This window comes from Artemia sp. Qi Xiang Cuo, chromosome 5, assembly GCF_049724085.1.
Source record: "Artemia sp. Qi Xiang Cuo chromosome 5, ASM4972408v1, whole genome shotgun sequence".
Classification (NCBI taxonomy): domain Eukaryota; kingdom Metazoa; phylum Arthropoda; class Branchiopoda; order Anostraca; family Artemiidae; genus Artemia; species Artemia sp. Qi Xiang Cuo.
In genome coordinates this window covers 9,186,885-9,214,241 of record NC_142798.1, presented here as the reverse complement: position 1 = coordinate 9,214,241, position 27,357 = coordinate 9,186,885, and the positions used below count along the sequence as shown (strand labels likewise).

General features: G+C 35.6%; 1 protein-coding gene across 1 annotated transcript in view; it reads left to right on the top strand.

Annotated features, from left to right (window-relative positions):
• Nucleotides 1–22,585, top strand: part of LOC148951781 (uncharacterized) — a 29,740-nt gene extending 7,155 nt beyond the window's left edge. Inside the window, exons 3-4 of the mRNA XM_089089063.1 lie at nt 1,125–1,296; nt 22,317–22,585. Coding sequence (XP_088945189.1) covers nt 1,125–1,296; nt 22,317–22,550 — 406 coding nt within the window. The 3' untranslated portion in view covers nt 22,551–22,585. The remainder of the gene's footprint in view (nt 1–1,124; nt 1,297–22,316) is intronic.
• Nucleotides 22,586–27,357: the final 4,772 nt, after the last annotated feature.

Below are 27,357 nucleotides of genomic sequence, written 5' to 3'. Positions count from 1 at the left end.
AGTTTATTTATTTCTTTCTAAGAAATAGTATGGTGACTGTTCTAGTATGGTGAGGTTTTCTCGTGTAACCCCACGCCCCCCCCCCAAATAAAAATCTTTGAGTAAAACCGCCTCCGAAAAAAAATCCTGGTTACGGCCTTGCTTCATTGTTCCATAACAAAAAGTCAATTCCTCTCAAGGTTCGTCATGTAAGTAATAAGCTTTCAGTTGGAGACGTGTGTACTTTGGTGTTGTTTTCTGATCAAGTTGTAAACCGAAGCAACGGTGTATTGTTGCACCATTTATCTTATGAACAGCAAAACCAATAGGATGCCATTACGACAAAAGAACAATTTTCTTTTTTGAAGTTAACTACAAAGAAGTCTACTCATAAGACTGATGTCCCTAGTTTTTCCAGTACCACAAAATCCTGATACAACCGTTTTTAGGGATGTATCACCATGGCACCTGGTAATATGGACCACAATTTTCTCAACAACTTTCTTTTGATCAGTTTTTAGTGACCCGTAGTGGTTTTCAGATAACAACCTTACTATTCGTTGACGATTTTGAGATATCTAATCTATTTAATACTATCAAAAAACAATATATTGTGCCTCACAAAATATATTGTCAATCACTATATAGAGTGAATCACTGTGAGGCACGATATATTGTGCCTCACAAAGATTCCCCCTGGTGGTGCTTTCATTTCTCAAGAGTCTATTACTCCATATAGACTAATGGTTAATAAAGACACTTATTTCAAAGCTTAATTTAGCCAAGCTGATTTACTTGCAGTTTGGTAAAACTATTTATAGTGACCCATAATTTTGAATTGGCATAATGAAGAATGGCGGGTGGGTTATTCCGTAGGGGGAGGTGTGCCTGATGCCTCAAGAATTGTACTTTTTACACCAAAATTTTACACCTACGCACTTGTATGGTTTTCAAAATCAACCATTGGTGTCTGTTTTGTTGTCTGCATGTTTTCTGCAGCTTTTTGTTCATTTGTTTTTCATTAATAGTTTATATTAATAGTTATAATTCATAAATTAATAGTTTAAGGATACGAATAAAGCTGCTTCAGATTTTGTTAATAAATTAAATGTTTTTGGATTTCACCTTTAAGGACATTTTTTTAGGCCAGTTGGACTCTTTGCAAATCTGCCATCTTATACTCCGTACAGTGCAAGAGAATTCAAAGACTACGAAGAGAATCGCCTAATTGAATCTAGTATCAAGGCTCCAGCCGCTGTAGAGGGAAGATTTTTCCTGAGTAGACCAACTATTACTGTAACAACCGACATAGCTACTGTAAGTGTCTGTTACCGTTCTGTTAACATTATTGTTTTTGTCTTCTCAGCAATTGATAGCTTAAGGGTATGAAAAACACTGCTCTAATCTTTAACGAATGAAATGTTTTTGAATTTGGCATTTAAAGATAATTTTCAATACCGTTTGCAAATTCTGCAAATCAGCCTATTGGCCAATTTTTGCTGTCTTCATAGTCTTGGTATTCTAATTCTGAATATGCAGATATGCAGAACTAGAATAGAAATACTATGAAACAAATTTAACCTTGCATCAAGGCGCCAGCACCTGTAGAGGAAAATTTTATCCTGATAAAAGACTGTTGCTCTGACTAATGCCATAATTAAGTGTACGGCAGTTTATGTCTGGTGGTAGTAATGTCAGATTTCAAAGTAACAGACACTTGAAGTAAGAATCTGTTGCTTTAAGTAATTTTTAATGAAACAATGAAAATCTATTTACAAATTATGTAAATCAGCCAGCTGGCCACCTCGTACTGTCTTCATAGTCCTGGTATATTTGAACAATCATAGGTTCTAATTAAACAAGTATGCAGAACTAGAATACGAAGAGAGTAAAACAACTCAACCAAGCATCAAGGCTTTAGAAGTTGTAGAAGATTTTTTTTCAATTAGTTCGTGGCTTAAATCCCGCACAGTCCCCGGGGGAGGGAGTTTTTCATGGAGGCAGGGAATTTTGCATCAAGGGGGCGCCAGATTTCCAGCATTATTTAAAAACGATCAGAAATTAAATTTAAAAAAACAAGTTTTTCAACTGAATGTAAGGAGCAACATTAAAACTTAAAACAAACAGAAATTATTACGTATATGAGGAGGTTCTCCCCCTCATATACGCTAACCTCACTCTTTACGCTAAAGTTTTTTCTTGTACTTTCAAAAGAGCTATTTATCCTAATTAGACGGCCTTTATGATTTAGGGGTCATAAAGAACTGGAAAAAAAATTTGAACTTCAGCGTAAAGAGGGTTGTATTGACTAGGGGGAAGAATCCCCTGATATACGTAATAATTTCTGTTCATTTTAAGTTTTTATGTTGTTCCTTACTTTCAGTTGAAAAACTTGTTTTTTTTATTTAATTTCGAGAAAAAACTCTGTTGTTCTGGCGACTGACATAACTAAGTATACGGTAATTATGTCATTTGGTAGTTATCTGAGCTCTCAGAGTAACAGACATTTACAATAAGTGTCTATTACTTTATGGAATTTATTATAAAAAATAGAAATCTCCATTAATAGAGTGCTACCGACAGAACTTGAACTCAGACGCTCTTGCAGCAAGCTAGATTCTTTTTACAGGCTACTGAGCTACTATGGCCCATCAGTAATCGTAGCAAATTTAACTTTTTAGTGTGACTTTTCCCCTCATAATTACCATTTGAATTAGTCCACCAGAGTTTTCAACGAAAAAAAAAATATATGCATAAGAGTGTCACAGAAGAATAATGCTAATACTTTATAAATATACGTCAAGTTATTAATGAAATAATTAACCATTTTTAATTAATAAAACAAGGTAGCTGCAGATTTAAAAGATTCTCCTTAGCACCAGGTACCAGAGGTGGTATTAAGGGAGGAATAGAAAGGGCACTTGCCCCGGTTGCAGAAATTTTAAGGGTGTAAAATATTAAAAAAAATAATCTAGCAGTTATCATCATTCTATAACTTTTAGTTACTTAATAAATTGAAAATAAGCGCGCTAATAAACTAAAATCCAGTTAAAATTCGGTCTAAAAATTTTTTGGGAAACCAGGAGACACGCTAATGAAAATTTTGCCTCAGGTGCAAGAGAGGCCAGAACCGCCTCAGTCAGTTACAATTTATATCTATAGATAACTACTTCACTGGAAGCTGATTTTTTGGTACATTTTCTACGCCAGCTGTTAGATACACGGACATTGCAGAGGAATAAAGAGCTTAATTCTATCATTGGCTTTGTGTTGAGACTAACCTGGTATAGCAATTTGTTTGTTGCTGCTTTATTTTGGCAGCTTCAAGATTCCGCTTTTCTGAAGGAAATCTGAAGTATTGCGAGGAGAAATATTTGAAATCTTCCGTAAGAACATAAAAATTTGATAAAAATCTAAACTATGGTCCTAAGTCAAGAGATTTATTTACCGCCCATTAGAATATTGGACAAAAAAACTATTTAATAACGGTCAAGTATGAACCCTCAGTGCTTAGCCAAAATTCTAAAAAAAACGGAGATAGGTGCACCATCTATTACCCTTTTATCGTGCTAGTTTGGCTATTGATACGCGCAGCCATTTGTATCCTATTTTGCAAAAAGTGTTTTTAACGTAGAATTTTTTTTTCAAGGGTGTCTGTTTGGAATTAAACAGATTGACCCAGGCTGCGGGATCTGCAATAGGATTGTATTTCCAGTAAAAAGGTTGCTTACACAAACAGATTTTAGAGCAGACGATTGGGTGCAATCTATTTAAAAAATAATTCAAATGATTTTAATTCTTAATAACCGCCAGTCGAAGTGCCTTAGGTATCAGGCAGCCAGTCCCAAGCCTGAAAAAAGAGGAGGGTTGGACTGCGGGCCTGCAGCCTATATTCAGAACTTTGAGGGCATTCCCCCTTCAAGGAAAACTAAGAGCAACTCAAACATCAAGATTGAGCCTCGGATCAAATCCCTTAATGATGACAACACCAATGTACCTAAGGATTTCTTATGAAAGTGAATAATAGCGAATTTTTTATGAAAGCAGTATACCGCAATAGTGTATTAACATACTCCATATTAACAGTACATTAGTGGTAACCAGGAGAGATTCCATTACAATATTTGGCGCTGGTGAGGCTTTCCCCTCCAAATAAGTGGTACGGCACTATTTCTGCGCCAATATTTGGTGGTAACCGTGGTTACCAGTACAATATTTGGTGCCAGCGTTGATGCCATTATAATATTTGGTGCCAGCGTTGATTACACCATAATATTTAATTGCAGTTTTGACTACAATATAATAGGGTCGTTCTTAAAAAATTGGGAAAAAATCCAACAGTAGCGTAATGAGCAAGGTATTGAGGAGGATGCGGTTTCCCTAAATATATAATAATTTCTGTTGGTTTTAAATTCTGAAATTTTAAATTTTGATGCCTTAAGTTTTGTATATGGGATGTAAGATTGATGTCTCAACCATCCAAAACTGAACAAGTACCAAAAGTGATGACAGATTGCCACTTAGACTTATTGGCATGGTCAGAAGTATAGTATAGGCTAGTTTTCACAACATTGTATAGGAAGATAGGTCATTTCTCACAAGCTTCCCCTAAAGTATGGGAGGGCTCTGGAGACATTGTGTTGGAGTATAGGGGATATACTGATATAGTGCATTGGGTTATAGGACATCTACGGACACTTTAGCGTTTTTAGAAGTCATAACCCTGGCTTTTGTAGTTCTGTGGGAATCCTTCGGGGGGTCTCCCTCATCACTCTTTTTCTGACACTTTTAAAACCATTTTTAGACAATTATATCGAGAAATTAGTGTCTTAGAAAGTTTGGATAAATTCCCTTTGAAAAAACTTGTTGGGTATGAAGTAAAATGTTGAAATAGGAATATTGTTATACTGCAATTGTACCATCTACAAGGGAATTTTTGATAATGCTACGGATTCTAAGGAGAATATTTCAGAAGATTTTTAACCTACAAAAAATAGAATATATACAGTTAATCTAAAAGGAACTAGGAGAAAACTCCTAGATGAGTTAAATTCTGTACGACCATGACGAATAGAGATAAACACATCTTTATATTGTCCAAGAAGTAGAGCAATGGAACAACGGGCACCCTTACCATCCTAAGAAAGCTCAAGAGCATATGGAAGCTCTCAGAAAAAGATAATTAGTATATTAGAAAGGAATCTCTAAGAGCAAAAACAAAAGATTCAGAGAACAAGATTCTCCATACAGGAACTCATCAAATTCTTCTAGAAATGGTACAGAAGATTTATATGGCTCTTTTGCAGTTTTTGGGCCATCAAACTATTCAATTCTTCTTTAACTCACGATTTCTAGCATTGAGTTTTACGTATATCAAATTGTTAACAAATAGTATTCAAAAGGCTTTCTTTCATTCATCCCAAACAAGTTCCTTTTCTTTATATTCCTGCTACACCCTTTTTTTTACATTGGTGTAGAATCTTTTTCCACTTCTAACCTCAAATTTTTGGCTTTACGTATGCTCCAACACCAACCAATACTATCCGAAAAGTTTTATTATACTAATTCCAAACAGGCTCATTATTTTTATATTCCTCCTAAACCCCTTTTTTAAATTGGCGCACACTCCTTTTCCACTTCTAACTTTACTTTTTTGGCCTTACTAATCAATAGTATTCAAAGAGGCTTTCATCTATTAATAACAATAATAATACTTTTATTTTCCCTCAGAATACACTATGAGGAGTATATTCAATAAATATAAAATATAAAGGCACAACTTACAATTGACACGACCAGAACTACCAACAAATACAACCATCTACGTCAATCGGTTAACATATTAGATTTTTTCAAAAAACGAGAATAAATTTCTTTATTCAAGATAATTTCGAGCCTTTTATTAAACTAAAAGCTCACACTTACTCTTTATCACATCAAGCGGGTTCTTTATTCCATAGATATATTTTAAAGAAGTATTACGAGCAGTAAGTGGAAAACCAAGCAGAAATTTAAGATATCTAAAATACGCAACTTTAATTTGAGATGAAGTAGAAGATGGAAAAGTTTTCAAAATCACAGCAGGAAAGCTAATCAAAGGTAGAACCGTTGACGGATACAGTCTAGCCAATATATCCCTTCTCATATTGCCAACACCAACTCCACACCACCCAATACTATTCAAAAGGCTTTCTTTTATTAATTCCAAACAGGGTCTTTTTCTTAATATTCCTTCTAAACTCATATTTTACATTGAAGAACATTCATTTTCATCTTCTAACCTTCTTTATCGGCTTTAAGTATTCTCCAACACCAACCCAAACTATTCAAAAGGCTTTCTTCTATTATAATTAAAAAATTCTTTTATTTTATATTCCTCATAAATTCGTTTTTTTATATTGAAGTATACGCCATTTTTTCAATCCCAACATTACTTTTTCGACCTTACCTAGAAACCAACACCAACCAAAACTGTTCAAAAGGCTTTCTGTTTTGACTCCAAACAAGCTCTTTTTACTTACTTTCCTCCTAGATCCGTTTTTTACATTGGCGTACATTCCTCTTCATTCCGCTTGGCGTTCATTGACGTATATTCTGCTAAACCAGTTTTTTACATTGGCGTACACTCCGTTTCCACTTCTAACCTTACTTTTTTAGCTTCAGTTATACTCTAACACTGATCAATGCTAGTCAAAAAGGTTGTTTTTTATTAATTCCAAACACATTTACCCTTTTTTTTACTTCTAACTTCACTTTTTCAGCTTTGCTTATACTCCAACACTAACCATTGTTATTCAAAAGGCTTTCGTTTATCAGTTTCAAACGAGTTCTTTTTTCTTTCTATTTCTCCTACCCGTTTTTTGACATTGGCCTACAAACTTTTTCTACTTCAAACTTTACTATTTTTTTTGCTTTACGTATTCTCCGACACCACCCAATACTATTCAAAAGGCTTTCTTTTATTAATTTCAAACAGGGTCTTTTTCTTAATATTCCTTCTAAACCCATATTTTACACTGAAGTACACTCATTGTCATCTTATAACCTTCTTAATTGGCCTTAAGTATTCTCCAACACAAACCCAAACTATTCAAAAGGCTTTCTTCTATTATAATTCAAAAAAACTCTTTTATTTTATATTCCTCATAAACCCGTTTTTTTACATTGAAGTACACACCTTTTTTCAATCCCAAAGTTATTTTTTCGACTTTACCTAGAAACCCACACCAACTAATACTGTTCAAAAGGCTTTCTCTTTTGACTCCAAACAAGCTCTTTTTATTTACATTCCTCCTAAACCCGTTTTTTTACAATGGCGTATACTCTGTTTCTTCCTCTAACCTTACTTTTTTAGCTTCAGTTATACTCTAACACTAATCAATGCTAATCAAAAAGTTTTTTTTATTAATTCCAAACACATTTACCCTTTTTTTTACTTCTAACTTCACTTTTTCAGCTTTGCGTATACTCCAACACTAACCATTGTTATTCAAAAGGCTTTCGGTTATTAGTTTCAAACGAGTTCTTTTTTCTTTCTATTTCTCCTACCCGTTTTTACATTGGCCTACGAACTTTTTCTACTTCAATTTTTACTTTTTATTTGGCTTTACGTATGCTCCGACACCACCCAATGCTATTCAAAGGCTTTCTTTTATTAATTCCAAACAGGTTCTTTTTTTTTAATATTCCTTCTAAATCCATTTTTTACATTGAAGCACACTCCTTTTCATCTTAAAACCTTCTATATTGGCTTTAAGCATTCTCCAACACCAGCCCAAACTATTCAAACTCTTTTCATGTTGTTTTTTTTTATTTATTCCAAACACATTTACCCCTTTTTTTACTTCTAACTTCACTTTTTTAGCTTTGCGTATACTCCAACACTAACCATTGTTATTCAAAAGGCTTTCGTTTATTAGTTTCAAACGAGTTCTGTTTTCTTTCTATTTCTCCCACCTGTTTCTTGCATTGGCCTACAAACTTTTTCTCCTTCAAACTTTACTATTTTTCTGGCTTTACGTATGCTCTGACACCACCCAATACTATTCAACAGGCTTTCTTTTATTAATTCCAAACAGAGTCTTTTTCTTAATATTCCTTCTAAACCCATATTTTACATTGAAGTACACTCATTTTCATCTTCTAACCTTCTTTATTGGCTTTAAGTATTCTCCAACAACAACCCAAACTATTCAAAAGGCTTTCTTCTATTATAATTCAAAAAAAATTCTTTTATTTTATATTCCTCATAAACCCGTTTTTAACATTGAATTACACACCTTTTATCAATCCCAAAGTTACTTTTTCCACTTTACCTAGACTCCAACCCCAAACAATACTATTCAAAAGGCTTTCTGTTATTAATTCCAAACAAGTAATTTTTATTTACATTCCACCTAAATCCGTTTTCTATATTTTCGTACATTCCGTTTCATTCTGCTTGGCGTACATTCCGCTAAACCTATTTTTTACATTGGTGTACACTCTGTTTCAACTTCTAACCTTAGTTTTTTAGCTTCAGTTATACTCTACCACTAATCAATGCTATTCAAAAAGGCTTTGTTTTATTAATTCCAAACGCGTTTACAATTTTTTTACTTCTAACTTCAATTTTTCAGCTTTGCGTGTATTCCAACACTAACCATTGTTCTTCAAAAGGCTTTCGTTTATTAGTTTGAACGAGTTCTTTTTTTCATTCTATTTCTCCTACCCGTTTTTACAATGGTCTACGAACTTTTTTACTTCAATTTTTACTATTATTTTGGCTTTACGTATGCTCCGACACCACCCAATACTATTCAAAGGGCTTTCTTTTATTAATTCCAAACAGGTTCTTTTTCTTAATATTCCTTCTAAACCCATTTTTTAAATTAAAGTACAGTTCTTTTCACTTTCTAACCTTCTTTATTGGCTATGGGTATTCTCCAACACCAATTCAAACTATTCAAAAGGCTTTCTTCTCTTATAATTAAAAAAAAAAAATTTATTTTATATTCCTCATAAACCCGTTTTTTACATTGTAGTACACATCTTTTTTTAATCCCAACTTTTTTTTTGACTTTACGTAGACTCCAACACCAACCAATACTATTCAGAAGGCTTTCTGTTATTTGCTCCAAACAAGCTCTTTTTATTTACATTCCTCCTAAATCCGTTTTTTACATTGGCGTACACTCCGTTTCAACTTCTAACCTTACTTTCTTAGCTTCAGTTATACTCTAACACTAATCAATGCTATTCAAAAAGGCTTTTTTATTAATTCCAAACACATTTACACATTTTTTTTACTTCTAACTTCACTTTTTCAGCTTTGCGTATACTCCAACACTAACCATTTTATTCAAAAAACTCTCGTTTATTAGTTTCAAACGAGTTTTTTTTCTTTCTATTGCTCCTACCCGTTTTTTACGTTGGCCTGCAAACTTTTTCTACTTCAAACTTTACTATTTTTTGGCTTTACGTATGCTCCGACACCACCCAATACTATTCTTTTGAATAGAGTCAATGGACATTAGTCACTGAAGTGCCATCTATATTCAATGGTATTATTTCTGAGTTTGCATCTTTACTGGTAACTTGAAAAGTTTCTGAATTATTTTGAGGTTTTTTCCTCTCTAAAGATAGATTTTTTGCCAAGTAGTGTTTGCATCACCTTCTCCAATTATTAGAATAAGCTCTTTTCCCTGGGTATTTTCACCAGCCACACCTTTTTTCTCGGGTAGATTGGCACGCCATCTAGAGTTTCAATTTTTATAACACCATTTTTGATTTCTTGTTGATAAGAAGCGTACTGGGAACTAGCAGAAGAGGGGAAGGAACCTGAACCTCCCGCAAGCAATGTATTGTACCCGCCAGTATTAGGTTACCTGTAAATTGCGGGGAATAGTTAAAGGGGTCCTTACACTTCCCTTGTTACTAGGTTTTCCTTCATTCTGTATGTATTCGGCATTCGGTGCTGATAGCGTGGACCGCTCAATTGCTCGTTTATTGTCCTGTTCTGAAATTTGTCCAAAACAGTATCGTAAAAGGCTTTTCTCCAGATATTATGAAGAAACATATGTCCGACTGTTACACGCTCACCCAGGTTTCTGAAGCGAGGAGGCAAATCTTCCAGTTTTGCCATCCTGGGGAAATTCAGCCTAAGAGATTGAATACAAATGCATTTATTAATAGTGTCTCTGATTTTATCGATACTATCGCAAAGTATGATGCTGATGATGTTGGTCTACCAGTCTTTGTTATCCGCCACCCTAGTGAAGTACCACTTATTCCTGCCAATGCTTTTTGTGCGTTGAGTTGCCGTGTATACTCCTGTTTGTATAAGCTACATTCTTTGTAGACTCCAACACCAAATGTTTGATTAATGATTTGAGTATGATTGGGCTTTCTGTAAATGCTTCAAAATGCGAGTTTCTGTGTTTTAATATTTCTAACCCTGCTTCTCCTTTGCATGAGGGTACAATGCTACTCAAGTGTGTCTCAACGTAGCAATGGCTATACTCCGACACTAACCATTGTTATTCAAAAGGCTTTCGTTTATTAGTTTCAAAGGAGTCCTTTTTTCTTTCTATTTCTCCTATCAGTTTTATAAATTGGCCTACAAACTTTTTCTACTTCAAACTTTACTATTTTTTTTTGCTTTACGTACGCTCCGACACCACCCAATACTACTCTTTTGAATAGAGTCAATGGATATTAGTCAATGGAGTGCCATCTATAATGTATTCAGTGCTATTGTGTCTGAGTTTGCATCTTTGCTGGTAACTTTAAAAAGTTTTTGAATTATTTTGAGGTTTTTTCCTGTTGTTATTTTCCCTCTAAAGATAGATTTTTTGCCAAATAGTGTTTGTATGACCTTCTCCAATTATTACAATAAGCCCTTTTCCCTGGGTATTTTCACCAGCGCTATCTTTTTTCTCGGGTAGATTGGCGAGTTTTTCAGCTTTGCGTATTCTCCAACACTAACCATTGTTATTCAAACGGCTTTCGTTTACCGTTTTTTACATTTGCCTACAAACTTTTTCTACTTCAAACTTTACTATTTTTTTTGGCTTTACGTATGCTCCGACACCACCCAATACTAATCAAAAGGCTTTTTTTTCTTAATTCCAAACAGGTTCTTTTTCTTAATATTTCTTCTAAACCCATTTTTTACATTGAAGTACTTCTTTTCATCTTCTAACCTTCTTTATTGGCTTTGAGTATTCTCCATCACCAACCCAAACTATTCAAAAGGCTTTCTTCTATTATAGTTAAAAAAATTCTTTTATTTTATATTCCTCATAAACCTGCTTTTACATTTGAGTACACACCTTTTTTTTTAATCCCAACGTTACTTTTTTGACTTCACGTAGACTCCAACACCAACCAATACTATTCAAAAGTCTTTCTGTTATTAACTCCAAACAAGCTCTTTTTATTTACATTCCTCCTAAATCCGTTTTTTACATTGGCGTACATTCCGTTTCATTCCGCTTGGCGTATATTGGCGTAAATTCCGCTAACCCCGTTTTTTACATTGGCGTACACTCCGTTTCAACTTCTAACCTTACTTTTTTAGCTTCAGTTATACTCTAAAACTAATCAATGCTATTCAAAAAGGTTTTTTTTTTATTCATTCCAAACACATTTACAATTTTTTTTACTTCTAACTTCACTTTTCAGGTTTGTGTATGCTCCAACACTAACCATTGTTATTCAAAAGGCTTTTATTTATTAGTTAGAAACGAGTTCGTTTTTCTTTCTTTTTCTCCTACCCGTTTTTTACATTGGCCAACAAACTTTTTGTGATTCAAACTTTACATTTTTTTGGCTTTACGTATGCTCCGACACTACCCAATACTATTCAAAAGGTTTTCTTTTATTAATTCCAAACATGTTCTTATTCTTAATATTCCTTCTAAACCCATTTTTACATTGAAGTACATTCCTTTTCATCTTCTAACCTTCTTTATTGGATTTAAGTATTCTCCAACATCAACCCAAACTATTCAAAAGGCTTTCTTTTATTATAATTCAAAAAAAATTATTTTATTTTGTATTCTTCATAAACCAGAGGCGCCAATTAGGAGGGGCAGGGGGGGCCATGGCCCCCCCCTACACTTTGAAAATTAACTTCTTATTTATATTTCACAGCTATTTTCTATTTTAGCTATGTGCTATATTAAACCAGCAACTGGTCCAATAAATACGACCAACAAACTGGTGCCCTAATTATATAATCTTGTTTTGAAATGTCTAAGAGCGAGCGTGTCTACACTATTTTATTTCCGAGTAGGGTTCATTCAAAACTAAGTTTCATGTGGTCAGTACCCGTTTGTTATTGTTCTTGTGAAGAATTCGTTGTAAACTATGAGTTTTGTATATTGCCTTTTTTAGTAGCTGGGAAAGGAAATGTGTTCTAGGGTTTCAAGGGGTTTTGGTCAGCAGATTCTTGACGTTGTTGAATAGTTTATGGGATAACTAGTCTCAGTGGAGTGTATGGGACTGTCGTGAACAGGAAATGTAAGTGATTGGTTTATGGGGTTTCTAAGCGGGGTAGTTTCACCGTGGAGTATGGGAGTGATTTTCTAAGTGAGTTTCTACGTGTTTCTTCAGTTCTTCTCTTGCCGTGTCTGAGTGAAGTCATTGTCTACTACTCGTTTAACTATGAGTATAAAGCGACAACAAACTTTGGATTTTTTTTCGGTGAAAATGCGGAAGAAAAATGAAGAAACTTTAGTGCAAGAAACTGGCAATAGTGTCAGCGCCCAAAGTCTCGGGTTAGTTGAGATAAATTCCCCCACCTGTGACATAATTTTTGACACAAGCTGAACAATAAATGGCTCAGATCAAAATGAAAGTTAGGTCTGCATCACTGGACCCCTTGCAGGTGCCAGTAGCAGTCAAGAAACTCTTTGAGGTATCTCTAGGACGCGTCATGACAAACCAGCTCAACCTATTCTTGAGAGATATCCGGCTTCCATTTCTAACGGAAGGAAATTCAGTCCACATTACTATAAGACTTATGAATGGGTAGAATACTCAAAAAACTCGAATTCCGTGTTTTGTTTTGCTTGCCGCCATTTTTCTATGGGGACTCTAAGGGCTGGAGAAACTGCTGGAAGAAGGGCTTTCATTGAGTCAGGATTTTGCAAGTGGAAAGACAGTTCTGCTCTATTAAAGCAACATGATGGTTCTGAAAGACATAGGCATTGTATGTCAGCATGGACGGAATTTAAGATAATGAGTACTGGTACTTCGAAATCTATAGCGAATGCCTTAATTCAATCCAGATCTCAAGAGGTTCAGGAAAATAGAGATCATGTGAAGTACATTTTTCGCGCTATTTGCTTTCCTGGCCGCCAGGGTCTTGCTTTGAGGGGTCATGACGAATCAGAAACATCTGCAAACCGGGGTAATTTGGTTGAATTGATGGAGGAAATGTCTAAAGGCGACGAAAAGCTGAAGGCCAAGTTACAGAGCCGATATGGTCACTATTGCAGTCATCAGTACCAAAATGACGCAGTTACACTGATAGGAAATGCCTTGCGCCAAGATATTATTTCAGAAGTAAAATCAGCTAATTACTTTGCTATTCTTGTCGACGAGACAAAAGACGTTTCTAGAAAAGAACAATTAGCGATCCTACTCAGGTACATATCAAAGGGAAAAGTAGTGGAGCGACCAATGGGCTGCTATCACATGCACAAATTAGACGCCGAGAGCTTATCCAACTCGATTTGTGAAACTATAGAAAAGCTTGGTGTAGATTCGATGCTGTGTATTGCCCAATGTTATGATGGCGCATCCGTCATGAGTGGGGAATTTAACGGAGTTCAAGCAAAGTTTAGGGAGAAGGTGCCTCATGCAGTTTATGTACACTGTCACGCCCACAGATTGAACTTGGTTTTGACTGACTGCCTAAAAAATATCAGCGAACTTTCTGAATTTTTCTCTGTGGTGCAAAGACTTTACGCATTTATATCATGCAGCAATACTCGTCACGAGCTATTTGTGGAATCCCAGCGTATTAGCGGGCAATAAGTCTTGGAGCTAGAGAGGACCGTCCAGACTCGCTGGTTTTACGCAGTCCGCTCTATTTCGAAGGTGAAGGCCAGATTTGATTGTATTGTTGCTGTGCTTGCCGCAGTCTCTGATAGTTCCAACGGCGAGGCAGCGTGTGAAGCAAAAGGACTACTGGAAAAAATCAACTCTGCCTCTTTTGTTTCAACTTTACACATAATGGAAAAAGTATTAGTCATTGTAAATTGTTTATCAGAGCAACTTCAATCCGGAAGTTTGTTGATTTATAAGGCACTTGCACTGATTTCTGGGACATATGAGACACTCCAAAAGCTGAGAAATGATAGCGAATGGAACAACTTAAGCAAAAACATATCTGAATTCTTAGCTTTAAACGATATCCAGGAATCGAAATCTCCACAATCTAAAACCAGTGCTCGAAACAAGAGAAGTCAAGCCATTTCCATTCGTCTCAAAGCCTTTCTTTCAAACTCAACAACCGGTAAACGCAATATCAGTCAGCCAGTTAAATCAGACTGCGGTAAACTTCTGTACTTTGAGGTAATAGATCGTTTCACGAGTGAGATGGACCAACGTTTCATGCAGAATATGCCTCTGCTCGACGCTTTATCTGCCTTCGACCCCTCAAGTTCCAATTTTCTCGAAATTTCGAAAGTGGAAAGAGTTATGTGTCATTATCAAGAGATTCTAGGTGTTGACGACCATGCCATAGAATCCCAGCTTTCTCTTGCGAAGCTGCATCTGTCAAAAAGTGATATTTCAAAAATGGATCTTCTTCGAGCTATCGAAACCTTATCCGACCTCCCAGTTGCCTATTCTGCAGTGCTAAAACTGATGAAGCTAGTTGCTACTTTGCCTGTGACCGCTGCCAGCAATGAACTATTCTTCTCGGCATTAGGGCGTGTGAAGGACTATCTGCGATCGAAGACGGGAAACGACAGACTCAGTGATCTCATGATAATGGCCGTTGAAAAAGAGGAGGTAAAGAAACTGGATTTGGATAGATTAGTCAACAATTTTGCCAAGCAGCGACCTCGCCGCTACCCTCTGTTTTAGGTATGTTTGCTAAATGTTGTTCTTTTTTTTGCATCTTAATTAAAAAAAAAATCGAAAAAAAATCCTTGCCCCCCCCCTACATTTTCGTGAATTGGCGCCACTGTCATAAACCCGTTTTTACATTAGAGTACAGACCTTTTTCAATCCCAACGTTACTTTTTCGACTTTACGTAGACTCCAACACCAACCAATACTATTCAAAAGGCTTTTCTATTATTAACTCCAAACAAGCTCTTTTTACTTACATTCCTCCTTAATCCATTTTTTACATTGGCGTATATTCCATTTCCACTTTTAACCCTTTTTTTTGGTTTTAAATATACTTCCATACCAACCAATATTATTCAAAAGGGTTTCTTTTATGAATTCAAAACATGTTCTTTTTCTTTATATTCCTCCTAAATCCGTTTTATACATTGTTGTACACTCCTTTTCCACGTCTAATCTTTATTTTTTGGCTTTACGTATACTAAAACATTAATCAATACTATTCTAAAGAGTTTCGTTTATTAACTTAAAACAAAATCTTTTTCTGTATATTTATTCTAAACACATTTTTATAGTAGTATATACTCCTTTTCTACGTCTAACCTTACTTTTTCTGCCTTTACGTATACTTGAACTCCAACCAGTACTATTCAAAAGGCTTTATTTTCTTAATTGCAAACGGGTTCTTTTTCTTTGTATTCCTCCTAAACCCCCTTTTTACTCTGGTGTACACTCCTTTTTTGCTTCTAACATTAGTTTTTGGCTTTATGTATATTCCGACCCCAACCTAAACTCTTCAAAAGGCTTTCTATTATTAATTTTAAACAAAGTCTTTTTGCTTCATAAAACCTAAACCTGTTTTAACATTGACGTATACTTCTTCTGAAATTCTGGCCTTACTGTTTTGTCTTTACGTTTACTCTAAAACCAATCAAATCTATTCAAAAAGGTGTTATTCTATTAATTCCAAACACATTTTTTTTCTTTATATTTTTCCTAAGCCCGTTTTAATATTGGCGTACACTCCGTTTTCACTTCTAACCTTACTTTTTTGGCTTTACATACGCTCTAACACCAAGCAATAATATTCAAACAGCTTACTTTCATTAATTCCAAACAGGTTCTTTTTCTTTATATTCCTCGAAGTTCGGTTTTTATATTGACATACACTCCTCTTCCACTTCTAACTGTACTTTTTCCGCTTTACGTATACTCCAACCCCAACCAATACTATTTAAAAGACTTTCTTTTATTAGTTCCAAACATGTTCTTTTTTCTGTATATTTCTCCTAAACCCGTTTTATACATTGGCGTACACTCCTTTTCACTTTTAACCTAATTTTTTTGGCTTTTCGTATGCTCCAACACCAACTAACACTACTCAAAAATCTTTCTTTTATCAATTCCAAACAAATTATGTTTCTTTATATTCCTCCTAAACCCGTTTTTTCACTAGCGTACACTCTTTTTCACTTCTAATTTTACGTTTTTCTTATTAGCTTATACTCCAACACCAACCAATACTATTCAAAATGCTTTCTTTTATTAGTTCCAAACAGGTTCTTTTTCTTTATTTGCCACCTGAACCCAACTTTTACTCTGGTGTACACTCCTTATTCTCCTCTAACCTTACTTTTTCGGCTTTATGTATACTCTAACACCAACAAATATTGTTCCACCTAAACCCATTTTTATATTTGTGTACACTTCTATTCCTATTCTAACATTACCTATGTTGGTGTTATGTATACTCAATAACCAATCAATACTTTTCGAATATCTTATTTGGAATTATGAAAAGAAAGCCTTTTGAATAATACTGGATGGTGATGAAGTATACTTAAAGCCAAAAAGTAAAGTCAGAACTGGAAATTCAGTGCGTACCAATGTAAAAAAAAGGGTTTAGGAGTAATATAAAGAAAAGAGAACTTGTCCGGAAATAATAAAGGAAAGCCTTTTGAATAGTTTTTTGTTTTGTTTTGGAGTATACGTAAAACCAAAACAGTAAGGTTAGAAGTGTAAAAAGAGTGTATACCAATTTAAAATAAACGGGTTTAGAAGAAATATAAAGAAAAAGAACTCGTTTGGAATTAGTAAATGCAAAGCCTTTTTTAATAGCATTGGTTGGTTTTGGAGTATACGTCAAGCCAAAAAAGCAAGGCTAGAAGTGGAAATGGAGTATACTCCATTGTAAAAAATGAGTTTAAGAGGAATTTAAGAAAAAAGAAGTTGTTTGTATTTAATAAGCAAAAGCCTTTTGAATTTTATTGGTTGGTGTTAAAGCATAAAGCAGATAAAGTAAAGTTGGGAGCGAAAAAAGGTGTGTCTTTCAATTTAAAAAACTGGTTTAGGAGGAATATAAATAAAGAACTTGTTTGGAATTAATAAAAGAAAGCCTTTAGAAGAGTATTGGTTAGAAAAATTGATATACTGTAAAACATAAGCTAGAAAGTGTGAGTTAAAGGAGAATCAAATTTTATGGTGGTCCGCAATCTTTAGAAGAGCCAGGGCCCAAGAAAGGACTATATAGATACTTCTTCTTAAAAATAAAAACAAATCTTAAAATATAGAAAATAATTGGTTAAAACACAATACAAGGAGTAACCCCCTGAAAATTGGCTGGTATAGTGACATTAGCGACGCTAACCCCCTAACGGTAGGTTTGGGAACTAAAAAAGCGGTCCGGGTTGCAATCTTGCTCGTAATTCCCCTATCCATCTTGCTATTGCCGCCACTACTAGCATTGCCATAGTCAAATAGTATTGAAGCATACCAAGGCCAAACAGCTTGGATTGACATTTTTAAAACAGCTTGGAAGTACAGTGGGGCAAAACGGCCAGTATTGCCATAGCCAAAATGACCCAGAATACATTCTTGCTTTTATTCTTACCCTTCTTATATCGAAAGTCTAAGACAGAGCTCATATAATAAACAGATTTATTGTATGTGTAACGTGAAAACTTTTAAAAACTATCAATAATGATGTTTGGAGTAAATTGAGATGTTGAGCTTTTCCAGAACAATAGTGAAGGTTTGTAGGTACATTCTATTTCTTTTATACGAACTTTCTATATCAGTTCTCGAAGATTGTGAAGAATGCCTATATGGAGAGTCTTGTTTTCTGAATCTTTTGGTTTGCTCTTCGAGATCCCTTTTTAATGTACTGGATCTCCTTTTCTGAGAGCTTCCTTGTGCTGCTGATATTTCTTGGGACGGTAAGGGTGCCCGTTCTTTCATTTCTTTCCTGCTCGGTAAAAATAAAGATAGGTTTCTCTCAATTCGAAGAGTTCGTAAAGAGTTTTGCCAATATATTATTTTTCTCCTAGTCCCTTTGAGATTAACTGTATCTACTCTATTGTTCATAATTTCAAATCTGCTGAATTAGCCTTCTCAGAATCCGTGACAGCATTAAAATATCTTTGCAGATGCTACAAATACAGTAAACAATATTTCTATTTTGGTATTTTGATCCAACAAGTTTTTCCAACATCCAACAAGTTTTTTTCAAAAAGAGCTCGTAAAAACTTTCTAAAAACTTTCGTAAAAACTTTCATCCAACAAGTTTTTTTCAAAAAGAGCTCGTAAAAACTTTCTAAGACAAATATTTACCGGTAAATAAGTATCTAAAAGAAGTTTAAAAATGTCTGAAATAGATGTCTGAAATGTCTGAAATAGAGTGATGGGAGAAGCCCCTCAAAGGATTTTCAAAGAACTAAGGATTTCAGGGTTATGACTTCCAAAAATGCTAAAGTTTTCACTTATCCCCTATAATCCAATGCACCTTGTCCGTGTGTTCCTACTGCTCTAATACAATGTGTCGGAAACCCACCTATCATGTGTCTGAAACCCACCTCCAATGCAATGTCGCGAGAAATAGCCTATCTTCCTACACAATATCGTGAGGGCTCTTCTATCTTCCTATTCAATGTCATGAGGAAGGATATGTCCATTAATGAAATTTCGTGAAGATTTGCTTATATTAGATTATAATATTAAAAATTAGAACGCTTTTTTTACGCAAGAAGTATACACGCTTAGAAATGGTCTGTTTAGGGGGTATTCTGCAATCTTGCAAAGAAAATGCTTTCCAGGAGATATTGTTTGCATCTGGTAAGATTCTATTTCAGGTCTCAGATTAATAAAGTTAAAGTTCAGCAGACATAAGTTTGCATGGGGGTTCTATTCCGTTTACATACATAGAAGCAATAAAAAAGATATTAGCGTTATTAATGCTCTATTTAGGTAAACCAAAAAGGGATTGCAATTGTTGACAGGGTGATCTGTCATAAAGCCTTGTAAGGTATCCTACTGACATTCTTAAAAAGTTAGAATCCAACCATAATATTGAAAAACAAAAAATAAAACATTAAAATGGAAAAGACAAAAAGGAAAGAAACACTAAACTTGAAAAACCAGAAAAAATCTAATTTTCTGATTGTCCGAATGTCTGAGTCTCCGGATGTCTGAGTGTCCAAGCAACCAAGTTTCCCAGTGTCCTAGTCATATTAGTGTCATAGAAAAGAGTATTGAACACAAAATTCTGGGTTGGGTAAAATAATAGTCTATAGAAAACTCTGTTTGTAAAAAAATTTTTGTGCATGGCTTGCCGTATAAATGTGACCCGGAAAAAATACCATGAGGTATACCCTATTTCTCAATGCAATGAAGCAGTAAGCCCCATATCTCCGTATACTATGTCATTGTATTTTCCAATCTCCCTATATAATGTCGTCATTAATCCCTATTTTCCAATATAATGTCTTTTTTTCCAATCTCTCTCTACAGCATTGTTGTACATCCCCTATCACTTGTGGTCCGTAATGGCCTTGTTATGTTCCTATACAATGTCATAGTATGCTGTGTATCTTTTTACACATTCCCTGGAGGACTTCGCTATGTCCCTGCAAAAAAATAATAATGATAAGTTTTAAACAAGTACTTAAAAAATAAGTTTTAAATCTTCTCCTAATACAAACTTAAAAAAAATCAGATTTTCAGAATGTCCGTTTGTACGAGTATGGGAATGTCCGAGTGTCCGAGTTTTCAAATGTCCGAGTGTCCAAGTAACCAAAGGTCCTAGCCTGAAGGTTTGATGTCCTAGAAAACAATAAATCAGGTGGGAGAGTTTGTCTGAAAATCCTATTTCAAAATTTCTGTATTCCCATAGAAAGAAGAAACATGCCATTTTGTTCATATTTCCCTTAGATGTTTTTGTAAACAAGCCCTTTTCAGACGGTCTAAGTACTCGCAAAGGATTTCTATATGGGAGGTGTTTAGGAAATACTATGTGGGGGATATTTGCATGTTTAAACTTGTATCAAAATATACCTCTTAGTGAGAATAACGTGTTAGATTAAAAGCACTGAAAACAAATGTATGTCTGGGTCCCTAGGAAATTTTATATTGGTTCACTATGTGACGAGTAACCCCCTGATAAGCTGGTGTAACACCCTTGGTAAAATCCTTATATGTGCTATATTTGGTGAGAAACCCCCTGAAAATGCGATAATTCACTGTAGATAGGTACACTTTGTCATGACTAACCCCCTGACAAGGCGATGTAGCGCTCCTAGGAAATTCAATATTGGTAGGCTATACAATACGGGGAGAGTGGGAGATTTCCTGAAAATCTGTATGGTGTGACTCTGGGCTTTCTAGTAGAATACAGTATCAGTATCTAAGGAATGGCTAGGTGTATTAAGTTGAAATTTTAAAATCATGTTGAGAGTAAAGCTTAAAAAGGAGTGAAAAGCACATATTTCTCTTACCTTTTTAGAGGCTTCTCGTCATATTGACAAAAATCTTAAATTACCATTTTACTCAAAATGGTTCCAAGGCCTAATAGCATTGCGTTCGGGGATGTCATGCCCCTTCAGTCACCCAGGAAGGATTGTAAATTGTTCAATTTGTCTATTCATAGCCTACAGGACCCTTGGCTCGATACAATCATTCCTAAAGGAAGCAAAAATTAAAAAAAATATCAATGATCTTTAAATAATGACGAAGACCACACTGCTTTTCCGTCATAAAAAAACAACAAAATTTAGACTGTTTTTGTTTTGTATTTCAATTTCAGTTTTAAAGGGATTATTTGCTTATAAGTTATATACGTAGTTTATTGAGCACGGCCTTGGATATAGAGCTGAAATATTTATAAGATTTAAACAAACTTTACTGTCCTAGGTAAATCCTTTGTTGTTTTACTTGTCAACGTTTTTATCCATGATCTTTCTTTGGTAGAAAATACACAATTCCATATATTTTTATATAAGAGCTTGAATCCTCTAAAGCAGCGCTCTCTGATTGTTTTATAGCTAGGGTGACCGAAGATGCATCAAAAGGTTTATTTCAATGAAAAAACGTCCTAATCATAACCCTCAGTGAGCCTTCAGATAAATACAGAATTAGTCTAAGGAAGGGGTGGGGGGGGGGTAGAAATCAAAGCGTAATCCCTCTTGATTTCCAGGAATATTTATGATCTATGTTGTTATTATCATAGTCAGTGAATATTTTTAAACCCCAAAATGAGCAGAATTTATTCCGTATAGTGGGAGTGCTCCCCCTCCTCATCCCAAAATTCCCCGTTATGGTCGTAGAAACTTCAGAGGATGCTCATTTGATAGGAACTTGAGAGTTCCAGTCCTATTTTTAAAAGTCGAGAGTGATTGGAGTCCCCAGTCCTAATAATAATTTTTATATCATCTGATTGACATTTTGAGTTTCCTATTGTGTGCTTTCTCTCTGGCGGCTCAATATTACGCGTGGGGGAACATTCAATAAAGGGGGAATTATCCAGAAGCATTTTTACACAGGGGAGGACATTTTTTATGGGACAATTTCCTGTGTTGGGGCAGGTTTTCGTGGGGAATTGTTCAAGGGAAGAATTTCTGTGGGATGAGGGAAATTTTCGAGGGGAAACACCGTCTCCCATCAATTTGATACCTTTAATATTTCAAACCTTTATTATATGATACCTTATCATATAACTTATCAATATTATATTGATGTATTATTATATGTCCCCAATTTTCATTTACGTTCATAGATTCTCGGGAACAAAAAACCCTACCTTTTAGTCTATTTTAAAATAAGTTTATAATTTACTCTCATTTGTTAATTTCTACCATAGGAACCTTCTGTCCTTCCAGTTTTTCTCTCTTTCTTAGTTATATTTTATTTCAATAGCTATTCTCCTGCCCTTTGTCTGCTTCAAAAAGTAGCCATTCAATTATCAGATGCAACAGAAGTTATTAATATCCTTTTTTCAGATTACAGTGACAAAACCGGCAGGAGTAACAGTGACAAATATCCTTCCATGTTTCCCCCCTACTGGAATAAGCGGACCTTTGTGCAACCCGTCTGTTGCAGACCCATGCCAAATAAATCCAACCGGTAAAGAATGTAAATGCAAAGGTGTGACAGAAAGTCAAAGTCCACCTAATTGTGCTGCTCCAGGTAATCCGACGGAAGTTCTTTATTGTGAATGCTACCCCCCTGCATGAAACTAAATGAACTTTAATGAACCTGTGAACTTTTGGGATTATAGTACAGGAAAATGAGCTCCAAAAAGAGGTCGACCCGAAACAAATTGCAACAGAATTGATTTTTACACCATCTTGTAGAAAAAAAAAAAATGAACAACATATCCATTTTTGCATATTCTGAGTCAACGCAAAATAACCATTTTTTGGCTTTTAATGCTATTTTTTCCGTTATTCGAATAAAAATCGCAATTTTCGTGGGAACCGGTTTTTCTTGAATTGAAGTATGATTCTAACCCAAAATAACATGGCGAGACCGAAAACGAAGTCGGATTTAGCGTAAAGAAGCACCATACAAAAAGTAACTGTATTTTTTCGACTTTTTTAGCCTAAAAATACATTTTTCGTTACAGCCCGATTTTCTTGAATGAAAGTGTGGTTCTGACGTAGAATCACGAGCTGAGACCGAAAATAGAATCAAATAGTTTGTTCACTGAACCAGAAAAAAAAATCGTAATCATTAATGAATGATCTACATTTTTTTAGAAAATAATTAGGGAAAGTGAATTACAAACCGAACTGGTTTTCAATGGTCAGTATCGTAAATCACAATTAAAACACTCTTCATATACTATTTAGGGTCAACCCATAGTGTCTAATCTTCACAGTCTATTAAATAGAATCAATCCTACAAAAAATACAAAATAGAGAATCAGATTCCGACTAGTTTTACAACTTCTTCATTTGGAATGGATTAACAACTAGGGTTCTAGGTTCTCTTCATCATTGTTGCTGTCGAGTTTTGGGGAGTTGGAACACATTGTTCCCTTGCAGGTTCTGCATGCTCAAGTACAAACTAAGCCGTTTTTAAAGCACCTAAACCTCGCTGAACTACACTGTACAAGACAGGAGCTCTTCACGATCTTAAGGAGCATACGCGGGGCTGGTGGGAGGTCAGTTGTTAATGGGTACAAGAAGTCATCTTTATTCTTCCATCCCCATTCCTCGGCTTTCAGTTCCGGATCAGGCTCCCCGGTCCATACCTGAGCTTGATAAAAACTCTATAGCTATGAAATTTGGCTGCATCAGAAGTTGGTGGCAGATGTTCTGGGTGAACAAAAGAGTTTGCCGTTGTCACTTTCTTTTCAAAAACTTCTCTGCGGAGTTTGTTCAAGTTCCCTCCTTTCGACGAACCGTATATGATCAGCAGGGCGTCTTCATCAGTGGTCTTGATTCCTTCCTTCGAAGCAGACTTCTGCATTAACACTTCAGCTGATGTTCGGAAATCATTGTCTTCTATCAGCCTCTTCAGTGCAAGACCTTTTCCCACACCGTGGATTCGCGAAGTAGAGTCACAGCCTAACAGGGCGTGAGCAAAAAGGATCAGATGACAAGTATCTTGTCCCAGCTTCTCTTTCAGGGTGTGTATGTCCCATATTCGGGGAGCTTTATTCTACTTTGGCTCAGGTGCGAAGAATAGTTTCTTGCTTGACAAGTCACAGTGGTAGCATAAGAGAACCAATAGATCGGTATCGTCCCCAACTACGGCAGTGTCGTGATACCGTGAAGAGGCAACAGCAGCTTCCACAATCGGGACATCTGCGTCACCTGATGCCTGGGAGACAGAGACACCCTTGGCACGGAGATGATCAGCCAAAGCGCAGATAAACCTGGCTTTGTTTTTCTTGAAAGATAAGAACTCTTCTTTATTCACCTTGAGCTGCATATCTGTTGTGAATAAGATCTCACGGCCAACTGAACGACTCCTCTGCGAGTGAGCCATATCTTTTATGGAAGCCCCACCATCGTAGCCATCGAAAACGATAGTGGCAGAAGGGTACTTTCCTGTCACGTAAGTTGCATAATGGTTTAAAATCTCCAGGTATCTTTGATTTTTTGTCCATGGTATCCTGTGCAGCAGAGCTCCTCCGTCTAGGATATATCGAGTGCCTTCGGGGAGGGGAAATAAATGCTTCTCAAGGTTGCACACCTGGGCTATGGCCTTCGCAAGTTCTGGTTTGTTCGCAGTCCGGAGCATGCAGGAGCTGTCAAAAAGTGACGCTGGGTAGGAACACAGTTCGTGTTGAAAGTACTCAGTTTCCGTAAGATTGATCCTTTTCGCGATCATGATAAACCTCTGAAAAAGAAGAGTCGGGTATAGTCGTTTGCAGTCTCCGCTTGGACGTTGCTTGGTGGTCATCTGGATTGCCTGTTGTTTTCGTCGAAACACAAAGTCAGAGACCAGCTGTCCAGACATGGCGTCAATGACTTATAGGCCAATATCTTTGGCAGAATCAACGTTGGCAGACGGATAGGCAGTTAGACCATTTGCTATGCTTCTTAACTGAACATCTCCCTCAAATGGTGAACCCCTTACCAGAAACTCGATAATAGTCTGCGTATCTTTGCAGTATCTCAGTTGCATCGGCACTGACATCTCCTTTTGCTGATCGCTTGTAACGTACAGAATTTGTGAGATAGGTTCCATCTAGAAGTTTACTGTAGAGCAGACTGGTCGCGACAAAACCCATAAGGACCTCTGAGCCTCTGTCATGCCGCTGCCGTTGATAGGGCCACCAGAGGTTTTAAGAGAGCGCATAAGCTCCTGTTCAATGACAAGATCTGTGGAGAGTCCAGCCCAGAATCTATCAGAATGTCTTACTACATGCATGCCACTCTGGAAAGCCTGGTAGACCGTAGGATGGGTATCTTGGAGCTTGTCCATTCGCTAGAGGTAAAGATGGCATGATTTCGTATAGTGGTTGTGTCCTGCAGCCGCCAGGTAAGTTAACATGTCTGAGGTAGACTTCAAATGGAGCTCCCATGACCCAGTTCGTTCTCCTTTTACAAAGTTTCGTAGAATCGCAACCATGTCCAAATACTGGAACCAAAGCTTTGATGTTCGACAGTGGACTGATGTTCTACTCGACTTTCTGGCATTACTTGAGGTCTTCGTCTAATTGATTTCTCAGTCAAATCTTGGGAATAAACTTTGAAATCTTTAAAAAACTGAGTGATGAATGTGACGATTTTCATTTTTATTGCATTACGTAGCCTTCGAAGTGTCTTATACTAGTGCCTAGTTCAGGTATTTTTACGAACAACCGATCATTTGTTGAATAACAAGTGCCGATTGATTGTCTTTACAAAAATTACCGCAACGCATATTGATGATAGTGAAACTTTTTTGTTTTGCACCAGACACCCAATCTGGCTTCATGTTCTGTCTCAGCTTGTCATTCTGCATCAGAATCATACTTCATTTCAAGAAAAACGGTCGGATACTAAAATTATATTTTTTTTTTGGAAAACTTAAAAAAAAATCGCATTAAAAGCCAAAAAACGGTCATTTTGCGTCGACTCAGAATATGCGAAAATGGATATGTTGTTCAGTTTTGTTTTCTCTACAAGATGATGTAAGAATCATTTCTGTTGCAATTTGTTTCGGGTCAAACCTCCATTTGCCTGTACTATTAGGATTTACATTTTTCGTGCTAAAATTGTATATTGTATATTCTAAATTTTATCGTGAACTTTTAAGACTTAATTGAACCTCTGAAATTTTGGAATTGGGATTTATTTAGAAGTATACATCCATGATTTTGAGAATAAAATATTGTTGTTCTTCCTGAATTTTTGTGTGTGCTATTTAATTCAAAATTCAGTTGCTGCACTGCGGTAATAGCTAAACAGAGTCGATTGTACCTAATAGTGTTGATTTGTAATTTTGATTGGCTGATTCAACTCGGAAAAAATTGTCTTTGAATTAAACATAATTCTAGTAAGGGTGAATTGTGATTGAAAAGGGTCATGCAGCATTCTTCTTTTATCAATAAATTATAAAAAAGTGAGCAAGAAATACTAAGTTGTAAACCAGAAAAAAGACGGTGGATTTAAAGAAACTTGCTTAAAATAAAAGTGAGGGAAATTTTTTTAAATGTATAAAATTCAGGCTCTTCTTGCCTTCCGTATCTCCCTCAAGCCAATTAATCGTCACACATGGTGATCTCAGATGCTAGAACCCTATTAGATTGTTGTTTAACCATAGAAGGTTGGTGGCTACTTCCCCTCTCCCATTTTTTGAAGATGGTAATAAGAAAATAATTGGTTCTGGTGGCGCACTCGGCAATTAAAAAGAAACTTATAGTATATTCTTCAATAATGTAAACTTAAAATTTTAATAATAATTTCCCCCGAAAATTGCATTACTACCTCCTCTAAAGTTTTTTATTTGCTTAATATGATACTTTATGAAACCTAATGCGCTATTTTCTACCTTTTAAACATTTCTTGGCAACGAACTGTAAGTAAGGAACAACTTGACCCGATGGCAACCAAAAGTCTAAAAAATAAAATTTTGATTACAATAGATACATCAACCGAATAGGCTTTTCATGTTGATTAAATAAAAAAAAACAAGTTTTTTAAACTGAAAGTAAGGAGCGACATTAAAACTTAAAACGAACAGAAATTATTCCGTATATGAAGGGGGCTGTCCCCTCCTCAACGCCTCGCTCTTTACGTTAAAGGTTTTTATTGTTTTAAAAAATAAAGCTGTGAGAAAGAGTCAAACTCTAGTGTAAAGAGCGAGGCGTTGAGGAGGGGATAACCCCTTTCATATACGGAATAATTTATGTTCGTTTTAAGTTTTAATGTCGACCATTACTTTCAGTTTAAAAAACTTGTTTTTTTATTTAATTTCTGATCGTTTTTTAGTTAATGCAGCTTTTATTTTGGCTCACCGTCATTGAATAAGTAAACAAAATTTGCATAAAAATTTTACTTTTCTTTTGCTAAATGGCTGTCTCTAAATTTGGTTACGACGTAA